The sequence below is a fragment of the Lepisosteus oculatus genome, chromosome 4 (assembly GCF_040954835.1).
Source record: "Lepisosteus oculatus isolate fLepOcu1 chromosome 4, fLepOcu1.hap2, whole genome shotgun sequence".
In the NCBI taxonomy this organism is placed as follows: Eukaryota; Metazoa; Chordata; class Actinopteri; order Semionotiformes; family Lepisosteidae; genus Lepisosteus; species Lepisosteus oculatus.
In genome coordinates, this window is record NC_090699.1 from 3,833,851 (window position 1) to 3,853,178 (window position 19,328).

At 45.2% G+C, this 19,328-nt stretch overlaps 3 protein-coding genes across 4 annotated transcripts in view; 2 read left to right on the forward strand and 1 right to left on the reverse strand.

Annotated features, from left to right (window-relative positions):
- Nucleotides 1-19,328, forward strand: part of LOC138238055 (butyrophilin subfamily 1 member A1-like) — a 143,387-nt gene that overhangs the window by 71,928 nt on the left and 52,131 nt on the right. The window lies entirely within an intron of this gene.
- LOC138238056 (butyrophilin subfamily 2 member A2-like) overlaps nucleotides 1-19,328 on the reverse strand; it is a 223,328-nt gene that overhangs the window by 31,812 nt on the left and 172,188 nt on the right. The gene's annotated exons all lie outside the window — the stretch shown is intronic.
- Nucleotides 7,626-19,328, forward strand: part of LOC138238054 (butyrophilin subfamily 1 member A1-like) — a 149,354-nt gene continuing 137,651 nt past the window's right edge. Inside the window, exons 1-4 of the mRNA XM_069187880.1 lie at nucleotides 7,626-7,778; nucleotides 8,066-8,181; nucleotides 9,227-9,301; nucleotides 15,345-15,355. Of these exons, the coding sequence (XP_069043981.1) occupies nucleotides 9,229-9,301; nucleotides 15,345-15,355 (84 nt within the window). The 5' untranslated portion in view covers nucleotides 7,626-7,778; nucleotides 8,066-8,181; nucleotides 9,227-9,228. The remainder of the gene's footprint in view (nucleotides 7,779-8,065; nucleotides 8,182-9,226; nucleotides 9,302-15,344; nucleotides 15,356-19,328) is intronic.

Sequence of the window (19,328 nt, forward strand, 5' to 3'; positions counted from 1 at the left end):
TTGGTTCATTAGGCTGAAACCCTCTTTTAATGTCAAAAGTTCTTGATAGAACATGTTGTTGTTATTTAATTAAATAACCATCTCATTGCAAATAACCTATTTGAACCATAATGGCTTCAGACACTTACACAGCACAGAAACTGCCATCAAAGTCACTAGCGATCTTCTAATGGCTTCTGATTCTGGTTCTCTTTCTGTCCTCATCCTTCTTGATCTCAGGGCTGCTTTCGACACTGTCAGCCATGATATCTTACTTGATTGTCTTGAGACAGTGTTTGGAGTTCCTGACACTGTTCTTGTTGATAATGTTGAACTGCAGACCTTCACTCTCAGCTTCAGTGTTACTCTTGGTCTACTGTTCCACCTGGTCTACTGTTCACACTCATGCATGGTAACTGTACATGTGAGACTCTTAAATCTTTTGTCCTCTCCCAACTGAGGCCAGCCCAGGACTGGCAGCCTGGTATGTTCTCCCAGGAGGTAAATATCCAACCTGCTCTCTAGGAACCCCCACAGCTGTGTCTCATCAGAGCACAGAGGTAAATATCCAACCTGCTCTTATAGGACCTCCCACAGCTGTGTCTCATCAGAGTGTAGACTGCTCTCAGCTGTGACTCACTTCATACTGACAGATTTTAATTACCATTCAGTCCACACAAAGTCTCAGCATGTACTTTATTTATTTGGTTGTTCCTGTGAGGTGTCTTTAATTCTGTTCTAGGGCTGTTCTGTTGTAATATTTCAGTCATTATTGTCCTCCTAAAATAAGGATCTTGTTGCTGTCATAGTGTTATAATGAGGAAGGTGCAGGAACTGTCTGAGGAAGTCTGCTCACTGTACAATCTCAGCTCCACCCCTTCTGCAACATGTGGTTATTGTGGTCTTGGAGACCTGGAACTGAGAGCAGCACCGAGCCCTGAGAGGTGAGGACTGAACACGTCAGCAGCTGACAGACAGAAGTCATGAAGACAGCCTGCTGCTCTCTGCTCACTGTGGGGACTGACTGAAGGTCTGTGTCACTTCAAGAGCAAATCTTCTGGGTTACAACTTCACAACTAGAAAAGTGTTTGTTAATCTGACAGTTCGAAATGTTTAAATTAAACAGTAGGTCACACATGTAATGTTTTTCAAATTAAAAAAATATTTGAGTAAATTATTAAGTAGTACACTTTTGTTTTGCCATTAACATATTATTAGAAATATAAATTACAAATTTACAATTGTCAGGTGTTTGATGGAAAATCAAGTTTTTTGTAAAGCAATATGAGATATATTTAACATTAACTTGTTTTTGTTGATAGTGTTGAACTGAGGATCCTCACTCTGAGCTTCAGTGTTGCTCTTGAGTGCTGTTTCCTCTCTCAGGGAGCTGGGCTGGGCTCTTATCAGTAACACATGGTACCGGTTTCACTCCACACTTTCCTGTCGGTGGTGTGCTTGGAGGTTTTGTACTGTGTGGTTAAAGGTAGATTCACCTGTTGAGAAACCAAAGTTTTCTAGAGCAGTTGGGTATGAGAATTGATTTTCAGAGAGAGTCATTTGCTGAAGTGGAAGACACAATAATCTACAACTTCAATTATGTAACAGGGAGTCCTGGTGATTGACAGACTGGCAGGCTAATCAGAGAGCAGAAGACACATGAGTGACAGATGTATTCAGCCAGTTCAGAGCAGAATGATTGGCTGGTCAAGGTTCAGTGGGAGGGGCCACTGAGGTGCCTGACACTGATCAGAGTGAAAGCAGACAGAGGGGTGAATCAGAGGGACTTGACTTCTGTCATTTTGAATTGAAACTCCAGGAGTATCAGACGAGCTGGTAGGGGACAATATTACCTGGATTAATTCGCTGTTTATTATACTGCACACACTTTTATAAACCTTGAAAAATAGTTCTCACTGACCACAGAGAAAACTATTTAAGCAATTATTTTCTGTTGTGATGTTGAAAGTAAACCCCATTCATTCAACAGCTGCCTCTAGATCATGCAAACTCAGTTCTAGAGGTCAGAAGAGGACAGGAAGGACAGAGGGAGGTAGTGCAGTGACAGAAGAAGAAGGCGGAGAGCAGGTAGACTGTACACACACACTCACACAAATCAGAGATTGTAGCTGATGTAGAGACAGCAGAGACTCCTGCACAGTGAAGGGCAGAGACCAGTGAGAGGTCATGTCTCAGCTCATCACCCAGTCTGAAGGTGAAAAGGTCAACAGGAGTGGGATAGAGGTCAGTGAGAGGTCATGCCTCAGTACATTGGCAAGTCTGAAGGTGAAAAGGTCAACAGGAAGTGCTATAGAGGTCAATGAAAGGTCACAGGTGGTGCAGAACCTACACTGACAGAGTTTCTAACACATGGGAGAGCCTGGGGGCTCATCTAGACTGAAGACTTCTGTGGGCAGAAGACGTCTGTATTCTGTATCTACCACTGGCTCACACTGATGTGTTTTAAGTTGTATGTTATTTTACTCATTGTTGCTGCTGCTGTTCTGTGTTTATGATTGTGTGATTGTGTTTATGATTGTCCTTGTATTGGAGCCGACATACAAATAAGCCTGTCATTGCACTTGTGCAGATGACAATAAACTGAACTGAATTGTGTAACTGAATTCATATTCTGTTAATTCTGATAATGACGTGGTAAAAGTTCAAGTTCCAGGAGAGCTCTCTCTGATGCCTATAACTCTGGTATTAATGTGAAATGAGTAATGAATACGTTGTCCCCCCTCTTGCTTGAGCCCTCTGGCTCTTTCTTGTTTGTGTTGATTTTCCTGCACCTGCCTCCTATCCAGCCCCTCCCTACAAAAGGTAGACGCTCCTACCATTCCAGTCACAGCTTTGGAAGATGGACGCCCGGAAGCCCGCCTACCCGCGAGTCCTGACCATCTGGGTCTGGGGCTGGGAGCGCCTGGCCCCGTTACCCTTTTTATTCCCTGACCCTTCCCCGGATTCCGCTCCGGCTTTTAACTTTTGTCTCGTCAGTCATGGATGGATCACCCGGCTCTGGACCTTTTGCTCACCCTGGCTTTCCCTATGGACTCCCTCTGGATTGTCGCATGGACCACCCCCCCAGCACCAGCGCACCGTCAACACACCCCCTGTTCGTCTACCAGCCCCGTTCCTAGTCTTCTCTGTTTGTTTCACTCCCTTCCAGATACGATCATCTATCATCTATTCTATTCTGGATTCTATCATCTGCATCAGTGTTGCTGCATGACAGAATATGACAGAATATATCTGAGCAGTGGGTATAGTTAGAGGGCCATGAGCTCTTTGTCCTCTGGCATGACTTTGGTGAGTAGTAATTCAGGCAGACTTGGTTAAACAAATATTTATTAACAATGGCAATACACACAACGTAAATGTACAATTTACTGAGTGAGGTGTTCCAGAGGCCCATATCCTAAAGATTCAGAGAAAAACATATTTATTTAACACCTACAAAGGCCAAAAGAAGAGAAAGCTGCCTTCTGAACTAAAAACACAACATGCGGTTAAATCTCTCTGCAGACCCAGCTGCTGCAGAATGAAAGGGAACAAATCTCACTCTTCACACTAACACTAGCCAGGAGAGGCCTCTTTTAACCAAAGGATTTACACAGGAAATCAGAGCTCCATAAAAACCTCAGGATAGCAAGCTCTCTTAATAGGATTCAAATACTGAACTCCGAATTTTTCTTTCCTGGTGATCTTCTGCCTTGCTGTGCTCCTGCCCCTCTTGTCTTCCTCTCTTCTGCTGTCTGTACCTGCTTGTTTTTATACCCTGTTCCTGAACTCTCTATAGACACTAAATCATTTACCCAGAACTTAATTAACCAAGGTAAACTTTATTATTGCTTTGATCACCCCTGAATCTTAGCAAACATCTCTTTGCTTTGAAGCTCCTGAGAACTGGAAATATTGACAATAATAATACTACTACTAATAATAATTGCTTACACTTATATAGCGCTTTTCTGGACACTCCCCTCCACCACCACTAGTGTGCAGCCCCACCTGGATGATGTGACAGCAGCCATAGTGCACCAGTACGCTCACCACACACCAGCTCTCAGGGGAGAACAGAGTGATGAAGCCAATTCATAGATGGCAATTATCAGGAGGCCATGATTGATAAAGGCCAATGGGAAATTTGGCCAGGACACCGGGGTTACACCCCTACTCTTTTCGAGAAACGCCCTGGGATTTTTATTGACCACAGAGAGTCAGACCTCGGTTTTACGTCTCATCAGAAGGACGGATTCTTTTACAGTATAGTGTCCCCGTCACTATACTGGGACATTAGGACCCACATAGATAGTAGGGTGAGCGCCCCCTGCTGGCCCCACTAACACCTCCTCCAGCAGCAACCTTAGTTTTTCCCAGGAGGTCTCCCATCCAGGTACTGACCAGGCTCACACCTGCTGAGGTCCAGTGGGTTACCAGTTGTGAGTTGCAGGGTGATTTGGCTGCTGGCCATATAGACAGGTGTTACCTATTGCATCTAGATTTCTCAGTAGTTACTTATAATAGTTGTGACAATGTGCTCTTTTCCTCTTTGTGACTGTGTAGTGTACAGCAGTAACACAGTCAGAGTGTCCCTCAGTCCTCAAAGGACAGATGTGTTCTTGCACACAGTGTGAGCCAGGTAGAGAGGACATACTGCTGACAGAAAACAAGATGTACAGGCTTTTTGTACCTCTGGAGGATCTTATGATATAATTAATAATGATAATAATAATGTTTCTTTATTAGCCATATACAATTTCTTGCATTAGGAATTCATCTTTTTGCATACCCCAGCTTGCTCTCCATGAGACACAGACAGGGAGAGAAGCTTGAGGTCAGAGCGCAGGGTCAGCCATTGTACAGCACTCCTGGAGCAGTTGGGGTTAAGGGCCTTGTTCAGGGGCCCAATAGAGTAGGATTCCTCTGCCAGCTGCAGGACTTGAACCACCAACCTTCTAGTCACAAGCACAGATCCTTAGCCACAGAGCCACTGCTGTGTTGAGACTCAGTGTGTTATTAATTAGTGTCCTGTCAAGAGTGTATCCTATTTTCTGCTCATTGCATGCTGGGATAGACTGCAGTGATAAAAATGTCACAGACAGCATTATCCCATAGCAGAGCATCAGCACCAAAGAGAGGAGAGGAGATAACTTCACATGCCTGAAAACACCTCGGAATCTGGCTGAGCCCACTGACTCTACACTGGACAGGGCTCAGCCTGTGTGCCACCACAGGGGAAATGATCCACGACTGAACCTGTGATCACACAGCTCAGCCTTGAGGAGAATCATGAATCCTCACAGTAGACCCCTAAAGACTTTTCTGAATCTCTTTTCTGAATATAATGAAGAATCATGTTTTGTTAGTGCTACTGTATGCTGGACTGTAGGCTGGTATTATTAAGTACATTGTGAACAGAACAGTGTCTTACTGTCTTACTGCAGACATCTGTGTACCATATTGGAAAATTACACTGAAGGCTTCCAAGTGTAAGATAAGATACAGGAAATATTAATCAAAAACTAAAGAGAGAAATGTCTTTTTGGAAAGGTCTGGTGTAGTTTTTGTCCATTATTCTTGTCAGATTTCTTCAAGCTCCCTCAAGTTGATGAGAGATCATTTATTTTCAAGTCTTTCCACAGATTTCCAATAGGATTCAAGTCAGCACTTTGACTGGGACACTCAAAGATATTAACTTCCTTATTCTTCATCCACTCCAGGGTAGTTTGACCTTGTACTTTGGGTGATTGTCCTGCTGAAAGGTGATTTGTGGTTTTAAGTCTTCAGTGGACTGGAACATGTTTTCCTCCAGTATTTGCCTGTACTTTGCTCTGTCCATTATACCTGCAATCCTAGCGAGCTCTACAGTCTCTGCTGAGAAGCAGCCCCACAGCTGTGCTGGGTCTGTGTCAGATGTACTGAAACACTCAGCATTTACACAGGAAAGTTGCAATCAAGTGTAATCTAACACCTTTTGCCATGTTTGTTTCCCAGAATCACTGAGGTGCTTCATGAAAGCCCCATGCAGGATTTTACATATGCCTTTTTTCAAATCCATTCAAGCCCCACTGTAGAGTGCTGGAATATTGTTGAGCCACAGACAACATCCTCCAATCTCAGCCACTGTCCTCTAACTTCTCCAGTGTCTGTTGTCCTCACGGTGTGCTCCTTGTCTGTGTGCTCAGTGTGGAGGGACAGTCTGATCCAGGCAGTGACTGGTACTCTTCTCTATCTGATTGATCCACTTCACCTCAAAGAGATGCTTAGACTTTGAAATGGTTTTATATTCCTTTCCCGATCTTTTCTCTAATTTTGACACCTGAATCATGGTCACAGTCCTCAAACAGCTCTCTTCACTACCTTTCCCAGCAGATCTTTATATACAGCAGCTGCTTTGCTGTTTAGAGACACCCCTCAGTCTGCTGATATGAAGTCCCAGGGAGCACTTGGGACCACCCTGTGCTTCAGGACTCCTCTCTCTCAGCTGTGGGGGGCAGGTACTGTAAGGATGTGTAGTTTAAGACCCTGTGCAGACGGTATAATCCGGAAGTGACTGGAAAAGGGCTACGGGGAAAACACAGTCAGGGAGAGAAGGGATGGCGAACAGGGGGCGCTGCTGATGGTGATCAGGTGCAAGGGGGAACGCAGGCGTCCAGGGAACAGTCCAATGTAGGAAATCCGGGCGCATTCCAAAATCCAAAACCAGGGAATCCATCCAAGACAAGACGATTAAAAGCAGGAACAGGGACATGGAACAAGGAGATTAAAAATGGAGTGACAAGGCCAGGCGCTCCGAGCCCCGGACTCAGCTGGTCTGGACGGCGTCAGGAAGCCTGTGCCCTCAAGCCGCGGACGTAGGGTGACTTGATGGTAGGTGGGCCTTTGGGCGTCAGTCTTCCAATGCAGAGCCCTAAGCTTCTGGAGCACCAGGTTTAAATAAAGAAACAAGACGGGCAGGGGAATGTGATAATGAACTCAACACAAAAGGGCCAGAGCGCCCTCTAGAGGAGGGATGACGATGGTGACAGGTACACTCTACCTCACCCAGCGGTGCTCCACTCCTCCAGGTGCTGACGCCTCCAGTCAGCCCTGGTGCAGCTGGTTGTTCCTTCATCACCATTGAACCTGGCAAAGGAACCAGCACACAGCCCCCCTGTCCAGCACCTGTGAGCCCCTTCTGTTCTCAAGCAGCCCTCACTTGCAGAGCCCACAGGCCTGTAAACCTGCCTCATCATCACTAGAGACAAGATCTCTACTGGAGCTCTCACACACTCTCCTTCCAGACTGGACTCTGGACAAATCCCTTTTCTCCCAGGAGGTCTTACTTAGTCAGGAGGAGGCTAATTCTACACACATCTTATCCTGACAGCTCCTTTCCCTCACTCAGGATCTCACTGCCTCACAGGCAGGTAATCAGGAGCTGAACTCCTCAGTGAGGCTCCTTTAAGAGAGAGAAGAGCCACATCCTGCAGCCTGTGGACAAGAGGAGCTGGGCTTCAGCTTGATATACCTGTTTCACAGGAAAGTCCCAGAGCTCCTGCGTTCTTGAACACTGATCTGTGCTCGAGCTGCATGATCACAACAACACACCCTGAAGCCACAGCCCAGTTTCCCAGAATCCTCCTGCCGCTCTGTAAGTGAAAGTGAAAATAGTCCTTTACTGCGATAAAGACGGTGTCAGAAGTAAAGTGAGCAGGTCGCTTTTCAAATCTAATCAGAAAAAGGCATCAGACAATCACTTCTTTCTGAACAACAGAAAGTGGAGCTCAGACCGGTATGATCAGAGTATCCAGCCTGTAAGTATCCTGTCATTCTCACACCAGTTAACAGCACAGTGTACTGTAGGGTGAGGCCTGTCCTGTAGCAGTCAGATAGTACAGATATTCACACGAGTATTAGTGTGTATCTGAAGGTGTATAATATCACAGTTTTCACTGTATTTTCTCTGTAATTATTAATGTGAATCTGAAAGTGCATGATATCACTGTTTTCACTGGATTTTCACTGTATTGGGTCTAACAGGCAAACAGTAAATTTCATGGCTCCTGCTGAAGGTTTTTCTTTCACTCTGTGTTTCCTGTAGTTGAATGGCTTTTCTCTCTGTCAGAACAACATCTCTCAACACTGCAAAGACAAAAAACTTCGCTCTGAATCTGGATTGTAATTAATACTGTAAACATACTGTTAGTATAAAAACAGGTGAGTATAAATCTGCTTTGTTATTGTCGAGCTGTATAAGAAGACAAGAAACAATATATATTTCTGAACCTTGTAGGTTTCATTCGGTATGATGTGTTTAGTACTGCAGAGATCAATGACAATGTATGTATAGAAAAAGGTGAGTGTGAATCTGGTATGTTATTGTCCATCTGTAAAGGGAGACAGGAAACCTGCTCTATTTCCACACATTGTATTGTCAAATAAAGTGCTGTTCCTTTCTTTATAGTGCATGGGTAGAGTCAGAGTAGTAGCTGCTGTGTGCTGGAGTGACAGTGAGATCAGTCAGGTCCAGCAGTGTGTGAGTGAACAGTCAGGTCAGGACTGAAGCTGCTGTGTGCTGGAGTGACAGTGAGATCAGTCAGATCCAGCAGTGTGTGAGTGAACAGTCAGGTCAGGACTGAAGCTGCTGTGTGCTGGAGTGACAGTGAGATCAGTCAGGTACAGCAGTGTGTGAGTGAACAGTCAGGTCAGGACTGAAGCTGCTGTGTGCTGGAGTGACAGTGAGATCAGTCAGGTACAGCAGTGTGTGAGTGAACAGTCAGGTCAGGACTGAAGCTGCTGTGTGCTGGAGTGACAGTGAGATCAGTCAGGTACAGCAGTGTGTGAGTGAACAGTCAGGTCAGGACTGAAGCTGCTGTGTGCTGGAGTGACAGTGAGATCAGTCAGGTACAGCAGTGTGTGAGTGAACAGTCAGGTCAGGACTGAAGCTGCTGTGTGCTGGAGTGACAGTGAGATCAGTCAGGTACAGCAGTGTGTGAGTGAACAGTCAGGTCAGGACTAAGAGTGAGAGGAACTTCTCACTGTATTTTTGCTCTGGATATAGATTTCAGTGAAAAAGTCTGCAAGTTCAGGGCTTCTGTTAATGGGAAAATGGCACAGTGACAAGTCAGGGTGAGCGTCTGTTTCAGTAAAGAGTACAACCTTTGTCTTTCAGAGACATTTCATCTCTGTTGGAGATTTTCTTTAATGTGATGTGACGTGTAAGTGTGTTTTTTTCTTACTTCAGAGTGTTTCTTTGTTTCAGAGATGGAGTCTGACCAGTCACAGTGGTTCGTTTTGACTCTGCTGTTTCTCCACCAGTCCTGTGTCTCAGGATCAGGTACAGTGTGCCTCAGTGTGGGAGTTAATGTTGGCTACATCAGGTACTCATCACTTAAAGAGGGAGTCCTGGAGTGACCCAGGACATTACAATGTGTCAGAAGTTTGTGTGTGGAAGATGGAGAGATGTTATAACTGACACTTGTTGAAGGAGCCTGACTGGATCTTGCCTGTAGTTCATCTTCATTCTGTTTTGTGTGTCTAGATGTTGGTGAATATCTTATTTTGTGTTTTAAAAACTGCTGAATAAAACCTGGAATCATTCAGGTCCATGTGTTAAGGATTCGGTAAGAGGGACCGAACCAGTGAGTGAACCCACTTGCAGGAGCGAACAAAACCAAGTCGTAATCCGAAAGCAAGCCGTAATCGTAGGAACGAGCGAGAGTCCAGGGGAAGCCAGAAATCCGAAAGGGAACGAGTACCGAAGCCGAAGCGTGATCCGAAGTCGTAGTCAGTAGGGCAATCCGATAATCCAGGGGTATCCAGTGATCCGAAACAGAGCGAAAGAACCAATCCAAGCCGAGACCGCAAACCGAAAGCCAAGACGAACACATGGTAGAAGTAGGAGTAGCGCAACCAGGAAGCTGGAAAGGAAAAACCAATACTGAGCAATGAGGTAGGGAAGGACAGGTGTTTAAGTAGGATGAGACGGGGGTGTGGTGGTGAATAGGAAAACTGATAGGTAAGCAGATGGATAGGGGCTACGCCTACTTCTGCCTCCTCCGTTGCCGGGGGGCAGGGATCGTAACATTACCCCCCCTCTACGGGTGGCTCCTGACGCCCTAGCAGGACGATCCGGGAAGTTACGGTGGAAGTCTTGGATGAGGTTGGGGTCCAGAATATCCTTCTCCGGAACCCACGAGCACTCCTCCGGACCGTAGCCTTCCGAATCGACTAGATATTGTAGGGATCCACGAGACCATCGGGAATCCAGGATTTTATTGCCCGTATAAGCAGGGAGTCCATCAATTACTCGAGGCGGTGGGGGTCTTTGTTGCGGTTTAGACAGGGTGGATCTGTGAAAGGGTTTAAGGAGGGAAACATGGAAAGTAGGGTGGATCCGAAGGGTAGGAGGCAAGGCCAGCCGGTAAGTTACTGGGGTAACCTGGGCGAGGACACGAAAAGGACCAATGTACCTGGGAGCAAGCTTGCCAGAAGGTTGCTTAAGAGGAAGGTTATGGGTAGACAACCAAACAAACTGACCACGTCGAAGTCTGGGTGGGATACGACGGCGCCGATCAGTCACCTTCTTCTGCTGAGCTGAGGTGCGAAGAAGGGTGGCTTTGGCCTTCCTCCAGAAGGTCTGCAGGTTAGTGATGTAGTCTTGAACCGAAGGTACCTCTGTGTTGTGGTGGGAGTCAGGGATCAGAGGAGGCTGATAACCTAAGGCACACTTAAAGGGAGACATGCCAGTAGATGTGGTATACAATGAGTTGTGTGCATACTCTGCCCATGGGAGCAAGGACACCCAATTATCATGGGTAAAGGAGATTTAAGTCCATAAATAGGTCAGCAGTTCCTGATTCATGCGTTCTGTCTGACCGTTGGCCTGAGGGTGGTAAGCTGAGGTAAGTGAGACTGAGGCGCCCAGTGACTTACAGAAGGCCCTCCAAAATCGGGAGACAAACTGAGGGCCCCTATCTGAAACAATGTCCTTAGGGATGCCATGCAGTCGGAAGATATGCTGTACAAACAATTCTGCTAGTTCTCAAGCTGTAGGTAAAGATGGTATGGGAATAAAATGAGCAGATTTAGAGAAACGGTCTACCACTACCATAATAGTCGTGTGTCCATGGCTGGGTGGAAGGTCAGTAATAAAATCTACTGAGAGGTGGGTCCAAGGACGATCCGGGATGGGTAAGGGTTGAAGTAGGCCCGCTGCCCTCAATCGGGAAGACTTCATTTGGGAACAGATAGAGCAGGCCTGGACATACTCCTTGATATCCTTGGCCATAGTTGGCCACCAGAAGTCTCTGGAGATGAAATCCAAGGTACGGTGGAATCCAGGGTGTCCAGCGAAGCGAGAGTCATGACCCCATTGTAAAACTGCCGATCGGACGGGATGAGAGACAAATAACTTGTCCTGAGGACACTGAGGAGGTACCGTCTGCCCAACCAAGGCTCGTCGGACAATCACCTCAATGTCCCATCTTACCGCAGCCAGGAACTTACCAGACAGAATGATGGGTTCTGGGGTCAATTCGGCCTCAGGGGGGTCATGGATCTGTGAGAGGGCGTCTGCTTTGACGTTCTTAGAACCTGGAGTGTAGGTGATCAAGAAATTAAACCTGGAAAAAAAAAAGGGACCACCTAGCCTGGCGAGGACAGACGTTTGGCCGACTGCAGATACTCCAGGTTTTTGTGATCTGTGTAAATCAAAAAAGGGTGATGAGCACCCTCTAACCAGTGCCTCCATTCCTCTAATGCCAGCTTAATGGCCAGGAGCTCACGGTTACCAACGTCATAGTTCATTTGGGCAGGGGATAACTTCTTAGAGAAGAAGGCACAGGGATGAAGAATCTGTTTTTCTCCATGACGTTGAGAGAGAACAGCCCCCACACCATGGCCAGAAGCATCCACTTCAACCACAAAAGGCAAAGTTGGATCAGGGTGTCTTAGGATGGGGGCTGTTGTGAACAGGTGTTTCAGACGCTGAAATGCTTCTTTGGCTTGAGGGGTCCATTTGCCTTGTCTTGGTCCTTTACGGGTCAAGGAGGTAATGGGAGTGACCACCGAGCTGAAGTTTCGAATAAACTTCCTGTAAAAATTAGCAAAGCCTAGAAATCGTTGTATGTGTTTGAGGTTCTTGGGTGTGGGCCAATCAGTAATCGCCGAGACTTTACTCGAATCCATTTCCACACCCTCTGGAGAGATGACGTAACCTAAAAAATGAATCCTCGAAGCATGGAAGGTACACTTCTCCAGTTTGACATATAGTTTATTCTTAATGAGCCGGGAGAGTACTTCTCTGACATGGAGAACATGATCCTGGAAGGAATCAGAAAAAAATTAGAATGTCATCTAGATAAACCAAGACAAATCTTTGTAGGAGATCAAGAAAGATGTCATTAATAAAAGACTGAAACACCGCTGGGGCATTAACCAAACCAAAGGGCATGATCAAATATTCGTAATGTCCATGGGTTGTCACGAAGGCCGTCTTCCACTCATCCCCTTCCCGAATGCGGTTTAGATTATAGGCCCCTCGTAAATCCAGTTTGGTGAAGATTTTGGCTCCATGCACCGACTCAAGTGCTGCTGGAATTAGAGGCAAAGGGTACCGATTCTTGATTGTGATCTCATTGAGGCCACGATAGTCGATGCAGGGACGAAGCCCACCATCCTTCTTTTCCACGAAAAAAAAACTGGCACATGCTGGTGAAGTGGATGGACGTATAAGTCCAGCCTTCAGAGAATCTTGTATTTAGACTTTCAGGGCCTCAGACTCAGAATTGGAGAGCGGAAAAATACGACCTTTAGGAGGGATAGTACCTGGCAAAAGGTCAATGGCACAATCGTAAGGTCGATGAGGTGGGAGGGCCAAGGCCTCCTGCTCATTAAAGGCTTCCTGTAGATCAGAATATTGAGGGGTATGGTAGGAACCCCTGAAGGGGACGTCGCCGTGAGTGCAATACGTACTGGTAGAAGACAGCAATTTTTAATACATCTGGGTCCCCAAGCTAAAATTTCTTTTCGGGACCAAGAAATGTTAGGGTCATGCTGTTGTAGCCAAGGAAAGCCTAGCACCAGAGGATGTGTTGGGGTCTCAAGGAGATAAAACCAGATGTCTTCCACATGGGTGGCGCCAATCTGCAAGCTTATAATTTCAGTTTGCCATCTAATAAGTCCTGGAGATACGGGGGAGCCGTCGATAGATTGAACACGAAGTGGTGTAGTCACCAGGGTCAAGGGTAATTTCCAAGTTCGAGCGATGGAGGCGTCAATAAAGTTTCCTGCCGCCCCTGAGTCTATAAAAGCTAGAAGAGGTCTCCTTTCATTACCCCAGAATAGTGTAGAACGAATAAAAAATCCAGAGGAAAACTGAGGGGATTGAGAAATCTCACTCACCTTAGGAACTTGAGAAGGTGGGCTGCGCCGCAAGGACGAGTATGAGGCAGGGCAGGCCGCTTTAAAGTGTCCTAATTTCCCACAGTACATGCAGAGACCCTCACGTTGGCGCCTGTCTCGTTCTTCAGGGGTTAACTGGGTGCGGGCTACTTCCATAGTAGTGAGTCGAAAGATCTGATAGGAGATAGTCGAAAGATCTGATAGGAGATAGCCGAGGAGCCTTTAATATTGGGGTCCGAGATCTTTCAGCACTCCTTTGACGAATTCTGAGATCCAATTCCAACACCTGTGAAATTACTTCCTCCAAGGTACTGCCCAATTGCGGCATATTTACCAGACGGTCCTTTATTTCTTCACTGAGTCGTTGACGGAAAAGAAAAATAAGGACCTCATCGTTCCAGTGAGTCTCCGCTGCTGCTACTCGAAAATCTATAGCATAGTCTTGTAGAGACCGGCGGCCCTGGTGGATGGAGGAGAGGCGGAAGGCAGAATCTTGACCAACTACGGGACGACAAAAAAACCCCTTAAATTTTCCTAAAAAGAGATCATAATCCTGAACTTCAGGAGCCCCGCGATCAAGCAGAGCAGTAGCCCATTCCAAAGCGCGGCCAGTTAGCAGTGAAACTATGAAGGCGATCTTGTCCTGAGGAGAAAAAAAAGTTTCTGGATGGAGCCTGAAAACCAGCGCACACTGTGCTAAGAAGCCCCGACATTTTGTAAGGTTGCCGTCAAACCTGTCAGGTGGAGTTAGTGGAAGAGGTCGAGGGGCAGGTGTAGGAGCTGGCGGGGGCGGAGCCGCAGCGGCAGCTCCAGCGTTGCTTCCTCGATTGCCGATGGGCGGCATTGCAGACAGGTGCGCAGAGATCTGTTGGACAGAAGCCTGGAGCTGGAGTAAGGCTTGTCCGTGCTGATCTAAAGCCGAGCGAATCTCCTCTTGCTCCGCTGGGTCCATGTTAAATGGCTCAGTATTCTGTTATGGGTTCGGTAATAGGGACCGAACCAGTGAGTGAACCCACTTGCAGGAGCGAACAAAACCAAGTCGTAATCCGAAAGCAAACCGTAATCGTAGGAACGAGCCGAGAGTCCAGGGGAAGCCAGATATCCGAAAGGGAACGAGTACCGAAGCCGAAGCGTGATCCGAAGTCGTAGTCAGTAGAGCAATCCGATAATCCAGGGGTATCCAGTGATCCGAAACAGAGCGAAAGAACCAATCCAAGCCGAGATCCGAAAAGCCGAAGTCCAAAGGGAAAAACCGCAAACCGAAAGCCAAGACGAACACATGGTAGAAGTAGGAGTAGCGCAACCAGGAAGCTGGAAAGGAAAAACCAATACTGAGCAACGAGGTAGAGAAGGACAGGTGTTTAAGTAGGATGAGACGGGGGTGTGGTGGTGAATAGGAAAACTGATAGGTAAGCAGATGGATAGGGGCTACGCCTACTTCTGCCTCCTCCGTTGCCGGGAGGCAGGGATCATAACACCATGGGTACATCCTACTGTGCCTCCTGTTTTTATGTGTTCAGATTGTGTTGGAAGTATTAATCAGCAGTTTAATCTGGGTTCTGTTTGTGAAGTGTTTCAGTATATAAAGGACCAGAGAGCAGAGAGAGACACAGATAAAGAGCCTGATTTAAGCCTCTACTGTCACTGCAGAGTAACAGACCCTCAGTAAACACAGTCACAGCTCTTCTATCAGTGAGTGAAGGTGAGGATCTGAGGGTCCTGGGTGAGAGATCCAGACCCCAGTTTGGGAAACACTGGTGTGAGGAAGAGGAGCAGATGGTGAGATGAGACTCACTGATCTTCAGTGCTCCTCAGTCACATGTGGGTCTGAATCAGTGATGGGCTGTTTGTAGAAAACACTGTGTGTCACTGAGCTGCTCTGCTTTATTCTGCCAGTGATGATCTACAGTTTGTCTCAGAGTGTTTGTCTGTGTTGAGGTTGAAGACTCATGTCAGCTGTGCTCTTTCTCTTTCAGAGAGGTTTGAGGTTCATGGTCCTGCTGCTCCTGTAGTTGTGTCCCCTGGTGAAGACGCTGTCCTGCCCTGTTACCTCTCACCAGCCAGCAGTGCTGAGGACCTAGAGATCAGGTGGTTTAAAAAGAATTACCATGACCTTATTTGTTTGTATGAATCAGGCCAGTATAACCTTTTTAGACAGAACCCAGCCTACAGGGACAGGGCTGGTCTATTCCTGCAGGAGCTCCACAGAGGCAATGTGTCTTTAACACTGAGAGATGTGAGACGCTCTGACCTTGGACAGTACACATGCTTGGTGAGGTCTAAGCTGATGGAGGATGAAGCTGTTATTGACCTGGGCTTTAAAGGTGAGTGTATTTCTCTCAGATGTACATTTGTGTTGAGTCACTGATCACTGCAATGTACAGATGCAGCCATTCAAAATGCGCGGTAAAAACCCGCGGTACGGTAACCTACCCACAAGCCACCGCGGGGCACCGGAGGGTACCGCAGGGCAAGTGATTGGCTGGCCAAAATGACCGACAGGGGCACTCGTGGTGCATTGGTTGGTAGTGCAAAGATTTAATCATTTAATGTCTTTACTGTGCACATTTTAATCCACTTAGTTTTGAATATTTATATGGATTTTACCACTAAAGGGAAATTTTAGTAGCTGAGCATAAAAAGAAGAGGAGCATAACGCATCTGAAGGTCATAAACGATATTAATTTAGGAACATAAACATTACTGTATGTATGTAAACTGTACTGTGTATGGCTGGTCTTGGTAGTTTAAAGAAAAAATACACACCAGTCTTCCATTTCTCCCTAAACATTTTAAGCATGAAAGTTTTATGAAACGGTACCCAAATATGCGATTGCTGTATAGAATGAATTTTAATTAAAAAAAAATATTTAACACGAACATTAAGCTGTTTACATCTTCCGCCTGAGAACAGTCACCCATTGCTACCCAACGCAGAATGGTGATTGGCTGACACGATCTGACACCCCTCTGATTGGAGAAAAAAGACGTGCTGGTTTGCTATACCAGGAAGAGGATTTCTTTCTATTCAAAACGTGTATTTTAAAAGTTTAAGAAGTAAAAACCTTACAGCGTACACAGATTTCTAAACTGATCAGGATCGTTATCTTTGTCTTATGCATAATAATGTTCACCGCTCTGTCCAGCAAATTAATAATAAACTTTATTTTATATAGCTTTTTAAACGAATAAGTAATTAGATTGCTCATAAACCTAATCACTTGCTTTTTCTTTTTATTTAGGCTCAGATTTCAACTATAGATCGTATTATTAATAACCATAATAACAACCAACCAACAAAAACAACCATATAAACATAATACCAACCAAAAACATAGATAACAACCACAATACAAAATAAAATAATCAAACCATTTTACACTCGCAAAGTCCTCCAATTATCATAATCCCGCCCCTTATGCAAAACCAAACCTTCCTCCCATCCCAGTTTATCCTGTTTATCATAAACAAAATCCACCTCAATTTTCAACATAAAGCATTACACAAAATCAATACCTCAACACTCCATACTCAACAACGATAATTCACAAACAGCCAGAACATGTAACTACACATTCCCAAACATACCTAATTTCCATAGCCCCGCCCCTTATGCAAAACCAACATCCCTCCCCTGTTCTCTCTCTCCCCTGGCGGTTGTAATTGTTTTTATTTTCAAATAAATTTTAGCAAAGTCATGTATTTTAAAAATCTTAAGATTTTTCTATTTATGTCTTTATTTAGTGGTTTCATTAGTGACAAAGGCTAAACTTTCTTGGAAAAATGTCTTTTATTGTTGTGTACTTTTGTCCAACTGAGCAATCTTGCTTTCATAAAATATACCAACATTTGAATGACTGATGATTAACATGCTGTAATACACAGTTCAAAATTAAAGGCTCGAATGCTGTACATGAGAGGTTAAGCTCCCCCTGGCGGTTTTACAAGGCGACGCCGGATAGCTAGTCACGTGACACACGTGATACCGCGTGATACCCCGGTGGGCGTGTCGCGGTATGCCGCGAAATACCTCACCCATTTTGAATGGCTGCATCTGTACAATAAAACTACACAGGAATGATGAGTGATAGTACATAATGACTTAAGAGAAGATTATTGATGTACTGGGCATGGTGTTTTCCCAAATATAATTTGATCTTGACTATGAAATGGCATATTTATGTTAAATATAAATTTATTTATTCTATTTAATTGTTTCCAAATATGCATCACTCTTCCATTCAGAATCTTTTTGGGGCAAAGAAGATAATTTTACATGGTATGAATACCTACAAATTCAATACAGGTTTTATTTTTACACAGTAGTTAAGCTACACAATAACACACTTGATAAAACTGAAGTGAACAACTTCACAAGTTCTCATTTCAATTAAAATCACAGTGAGAATATTTATAAATACATTATAAAATTAACAAACTGAGTCTTTAATAATCACAATGTTGTGACATCTATATACAGTATTAAGACACTCAGTGCAAACAGAGCACAACACAACTCAGTACAACACTACACACACACCCAGTCTGCACAGACAGGGGCATTAGAGAGCACTGAGGTTTTTTCTTTGTGATATCAGCTCAGTTCTCACAGTAACACACTCAATGTCAATACAGTACAACACAGCACCGTACAAAACAACACTATACTACACACACCCCTAGTCTGCACATGCAAACAGGACTTAGAAAGCACTGACATACCTGTTGTGATGTTATATCAGTCCTAACATTAACACACTCAGTGTGACAACAACACTACACAACACAGTACAACACTGCACTACACACCCCCAGTCTGTGCAAACAGGGACATTAGAGACCACTGAGGTTCCCGTGTTGTGAACAGTCCACACATTAACACACTCTGTGTCTTGGCTACTGTCAACTCCATTATTTTCCAACACTACTGTGTCTCTTCATCGACAAAATAGAACACAGCTCAGCATGACACAACACAGCACAACAGAACACAACTCAACACAGCACTACACAACACAATACAGAACACTTCATAACTCACTACATAACATAACTCAACAAAGCATATTACAAATGTCGCAACTCAACACTTCACAACACAATGCAATATTACATTGCATATTGCTATGAAAAACAACACACATCTACTCTACCAACTGGGAACAGCAAAAATAAAACACAGCAAACACAGCAAAAACATCAGCAGGTGATACTGGGCCCCCTCTCCTACACACAGACAACACTGATACTTCAACTCTTCAGCTTATTTATTGATAAATCAACTGTTGTCCTGAATGCAGAAGCAGCACTGAGAAGTTTAAAACCTGACAGTTGATTGTTGATTGCAAACATGTCTTTATCATTTTTGTGTGTGTTCTGAAGGCCACACACTAAGACAGCTACATTTACTCCAATGTGCTTTTATCAGCTGTGAAATATCTCCTGTTGTGTCGAACCCACAGCCCTGGGCTCCCAGCCCTCAGTGTCTCTCCATTCCCCTGGAGGAGATCAGGCCCAGCTGCTGTGCAGATCAGAGGGCTGGTTCCCTCAACCTGCAGTGATCTGGACAGACAGGGATGGAAACGAGGTGACATCACACCCCCCCACAGTGGACACGGACAGTCAGGGGCTCCTCAGTGTCAGCAGCTACATCCCAGTCAAACAGGAGTCCAACATCTTCTCCTGCCTGGTGAGAAGTGCTCTTCCTGAGCCAGACTGGGGATCTCAGCTCCACATACCCAGTGAGTATTAAACTTGAACACTGGAGCTCACCTGTAACACAGCTGAGGTATAACACACACCCAGGATATAACACACCTGGAACACTGAGCACAACCTGCACTAGGAAACTATTATCATCACTCAAAGGTTAATACTCTGCTGTGTAATGCTCACATAATTCATATTTATGAATTAATGACAAGTATTGAATGTGTCTACTTGTTAATTTATTAAGGTAA